The 4,565-nt window shown below is 43.7% G+C and overlaps 1 protein-coding gene across 1 annotated transcript in view; it reads right to left on the bottom strand.

Annotated features, from left to right (window-relative positions):
• LOC104528860 (spectrin beta chain, non-erythrocytic 1) overlaps positions 1-4,091 on the bottom strand; it is a 39,208-nt gene extending 35,117 nt beyond the window's left edge. The window contains exon 1 of the mRNA XM_029086222.1: positions 3,938-4,091. Coding sequence (XP_028942055.1) covers positions 3,938-3,979 — 42 coding nt within the window. The 5' untranslated portion in view covers positions 3,980-4,091. The remainder of the gene's footprint in view (positions 1-3,937) is intronic.
• Positions 4,092-4,565: the final 474 nt, after the last annotated feature.

The raw sequence follows: 4,565 nt of genomic DNA, 5'->3' as shown, positions 1-4,565 counted from the left end.
CACAGGAATGCCTGTGACTGTGGCCATTTCTAAGCAGCAGTGGCAAACCTGAATCTGTCCCATCTGCCTTAATGTAGCCCTTCTCACCTAGCAGTAACTGCACTGCCTGTGATGCTTCAAGCTACTGAGTATAAAGGGTCTTAAAAGCTCTTTCTCTACTCTCAGAAGCTCCAGCACCACGGTGACACAGCTAACACCATTCACAATAGACATTTTATTCAGTTTCTGAGACTGCCTGCTCCCACCCACCCTCTGTACAACAACATACTCTGATTAAGAATCCAGGACACATAACCCTGAGGTTATGGGCAGGATTTTTTCTCCCACAAGCGCAATGACTGTACCCGAAGCAGCAGAGCACACACATTAAACCTGAACAGGACGCTGCTCCCTGTAGAGCAGGAGCAGGCTGACATATTTTTGTAGTGCTCCAGCACTAGGTGCACTTTCTAGCTCAGAAATTCCCTACTGGGGTTGTAACAGCTTATTAGCAGTGTCATCAGAAGCCATACAAGGAGAGGCTGAAGTTACTTGGTTTGTTCAGCCTGGAGATGAGGAGACTGAGAGATCTCATCGCAGTCTAGAACTTCTTCACAAGGGGAAGAGGAGGGGCAGGCGCTGATCTCTTCTCTCTGGTGACCAATGATAGGACCAGAGGAAATGGCAGTAAGATGTGCCAGAGGAGGTTGAGGTTGGCCATTAGGAAAAGGTTCTTCACCCAGAGGGTGGTGGAGCACTGGAACAGGCTCCCCAGGGAGGTGGTCATGGCACCAAGCCTGACAATATTCCAGAAGCACTTGGACAAGGCCCTCAGACACATGTGATCTGTGGAATCAAACCTTACAAACATGGGCTGAATCTTGCAACTGTCCTATGCTGCGGCAGGAATTGGACTTGAAGATCCTTGTGGGCCCCTTCCAACTCACAACATTCTATGATTCTATCTATGATCTAAGGCTGTTCAAACTACCATTTATTAATGGTTCAAGAAGCCACTTCAAATTTCCGTATGGACAGCAACAACAGTGCCACCCAGGCAAAAAAATGCCGGGCACCCTGAGAAGACAGAAGGTTCAACTTTTCTGTCCCTCAGCTCAGGCAGGCTGTACAGTTTAACCCACCGTTTTGCACCACAAAGAGGAAGAGGCATCCAAGTCCGGTTTGTACAAGGTGTGTCTGCGCTTGCCACACTCTCCTGCACAGCCTCAAGATGAGACGTAGTGAGATGCAACTTTCACCTTCTCTGGGCTAACACAGATGCAGAAATCAACCAGAGGGAAAGAAAGCAGCTGAACACATCATTTATTGTATTTAACTAAATTCAGAGACTTCACATGCATATTATCAGGAAAATCTGTCAGCAAAAATCTTCCCTTTTCCAACAGAAAACATGACAGAACTTACTACTGAGAATCTGCTTAAACAGTTTGACCTTTTGAGCATCCAGGAATTGTAAGGAATTTACTAATCCTTTAAATAGTTATCGAAGAAACTGAGCTAAATGCTTAATTTTATGCCGGAAACAATTCTCAGCTTTATTCTTCTGTTTGGGAGAAGCTGGTTGACAGTGCTTGCAAACAAAATTAGAACCGTCTTTTCATATCGGCCGGATTATTTTCCACTTTGCTCAGTGAGACTACTGCAAGCTATCAATTTCTCTCCAAATACTGTGCTCTACAGAGGACTTTATGTAGTAAGGTCTGGACTAAAGACTAGGATCAGTAATCAAGCTGAGCAAAGACAGGGAGATGGAGATGTTGCCCTTATTGGACACTCATTTTGAGCTTCTCCAATTCACCTTCAAGGAAACTGGGTTTTCATCATCAAAAAAACTACAACAGCTTTTGAACAATGCAGGGTTTCTACAAAGGAGGGTGGAGGTCTTACAGGACAAAGAGCAGTCCTGCTTTCCCAATCAGTATCCTGAAACTCTGACTGCTTCATGGGCATATGGCTCCAGCTCCAGAATCTGAAACCTGGTTTCAAAAGTGAGAAAATTCTTGTTTGTTCTACTGCATCAGTAAACATACCATAATAAAATAATTATCTAGGCTGCTTCCTGAATTTGTTTATTGCTTTTTTACCATTTGATGTTTCTTGTCTTGATTTTAAGCTTTCTGCATAAGGCACTGCCCTTAGATTTCTGCTTGGATGTCATGAAGATGTCATATCTTAACCAATACCAGCTAAAATAAATTCCAAAAGGAACTGGAATTTATGTGCCGAACCTCCTGGAATATTTTTGGCATGTGTAATTGTTTCAAGGTTTAGTGCATTGCATTATCTGTATTCTTGTTTGCAGAGGAAGGTGTGGTGGAATGTACTGTTCAAACAGAGACTGCTGTCCTCCATCCTGAGATAACGAAGCTACAAAAAGAATTTGTGGTGGTGCAGGCAGCTGCCAATGCAACACGCAATCGATGATGCAAGCGCCGATCCAGCATTCTCACCGGGTGGCTCCTGCACCCTCCCCACTCAAACAGCTGCAAGAGCTCTGTTTGCATTTTTCAAAACCTGGAGTGAAAAATGTAAATGAATCACGCAGCAAGAGTCACGCGACTGGTCTGAGCTTCACTGCTGCTATTTGACACTGACAGCCAAATCTTGGCAGGCAGAGATGAAGATTTAAACAGAGGTGTCACAGTCGCTGTCTGAATCCTCAAATAATGGGGCATGTTGGTCTCAGTTATTCCTGTACAAGTAACATCTGCTACCTGCAGTGAACACATCAACCCTAACACCTCGCTGAAGGAAACGATTTGCATAGAGAGAAACGTGTTTTGGGCAAATTGTAGTTGACAAACATTGAGATTAGTCACCTCCATCCAGACAGGGTATTTCTACACACATCAGTATTTCCTTACCCTCACAGAAAGCTCCCTGTCTTGCCTTACTGTACCGACACTACACTGTGGGCCATATGTTCAATCCATTAACCAGAGCCTTAAGCCATAGTGTTTCTGTTAAATGGAGAGCTTGATGTCAAGCGATTACACAGTTGCATCCTCATGTAGCCTTAGGTCTTAGCTAAAGCCCTGTATTTCTTTGAAAAGATTGCTTTAAATTAGGTAGTTAAGAGTAGAGCCATCATTCAAGGAACTGAATGAAAAACTGATACCCAGACATTTCCTGACACCCGGTTTTCCTGCCATGCAGCAGCATTTCTCACCACAGGGATTTTCTTACTCACCTCTCCCTTGTGCTGGTATCAAGGGCGCTTTCTCAGTATACTCAAAGAAAGAATTTACCCCATTTATTTAGATTAATTTTAGATATTACTCTAACCAGAGAAAATCCAAGCCTTACATATCCTAGTAAAATCAAGTATACCCAGGAACATTCCTGAGCAGTGGGGTGCAATTAACACCATGGCTAAAACTGCTGCAAGGCTTCCCAGGGTGGACTTGACCATCTCCAACCAGCTGTTCTCCAGGACCCCCGACACACTCCAGGGAAGGGATCAGGGATGTTCCAGGCCTGGGGCCGGCAGGCAGCCTGCACACAGCCACCTGCATCCGGCGGCTGTGTTTACTAGCACAGAAACAAGCCAGCTGGACACAGCACCCAGAACGTTCCTCAGCACATCCATAATTCACCATTACCAAGACGGCCTAAGGGGCTGGAGAACATTTAGTGCTCTGTGCCTGTCAGATACAGGAGCAGGGAGTATGCTGCTGGAAGCACTCAGCATCTCACCAGCAAGGACCCTTTGAAGGAGACTTCCTTTGATTCCTACTGAAACCAATAGGAAGATATTTTAATGGCATCTGGATCTAGCTGAAGCAATACTTTTTTTTTCTTTAATATGTAAAAAGACATTTGCAGTGCTGAATCCTCTGTGCTCAGTTTTGCTATACCTCAGTTGAGCCAAGGATTCACCAAAAAAACACCCAAAACCAAACCAAAAACCCCACAATGAATATTAATAAGCACTTACAAGTCTCTCTCCTGAAAGAACTTCCAAAAGTTTGATGAGCATCCTTCCATCACGAAGGTCAGTGTACAGATCTGTAATTCTGCATGATACACGTGCCAAGTGGGAATTAACCCACTTTGTGAAAGTCTTCTTCTGAACTGCCTCACGTTCATCTGTTAGGAAAACAACACAGTGTTACTCAAAATAAACCACAGTTCACATACCTACATGAAAATGTGATGTTCAAATATGTCTAATATTAAATGAAAGGTATGGCTTGTCCTCTTAGCAGAATCATTGAAGAAATCGAGACTTCTCACTGAAAATCCACCTTTCTTCCTATTTCATGACATTTTCTAATGTCAGTGGGAATTTACTGAGTTACTATCTATGGAATAAATCTGAACAATAGATTGCAGACTTACTTGCTGCTCAGATAAGCAGCTTTCTCAAGGTGTCAAGAGGTCTGTTGTAGAGTTACAATGTAGAAGCCCCTTTGAACTGATCAGACTTGTCCAGTAATTTGATCAAGAGTCATCTTTCAACACTGGAAGAACAGGCCAACTTCTGCTCTCAGAAACCCACACACACACAAATCTACAACAGATCCCCTGAAATACCAGAAGTCACTTTGGATTAAGATAGGCAG

Source organism: Antrostomus carolinensis, unplaced genomic scaffold, assembly GCF_000700745.2.
Source record: "Antrostomus carolinensis isolate BGI_N321 unplaced genomic scaffold, ASM70074v2 scaffold5928, whole genome shotgun sequence".
Taxonomy (NCBI): domain Eukaryota; kingdom Metazoa; phylum Chordata; class Aves; order Caprimulgiformes; family Caprimulgidae; genus Antrostomus; species Antrostomus carolinensis.
This window is presented reverse-complemented; position numbering and strand designations above follow the sequence as displayed.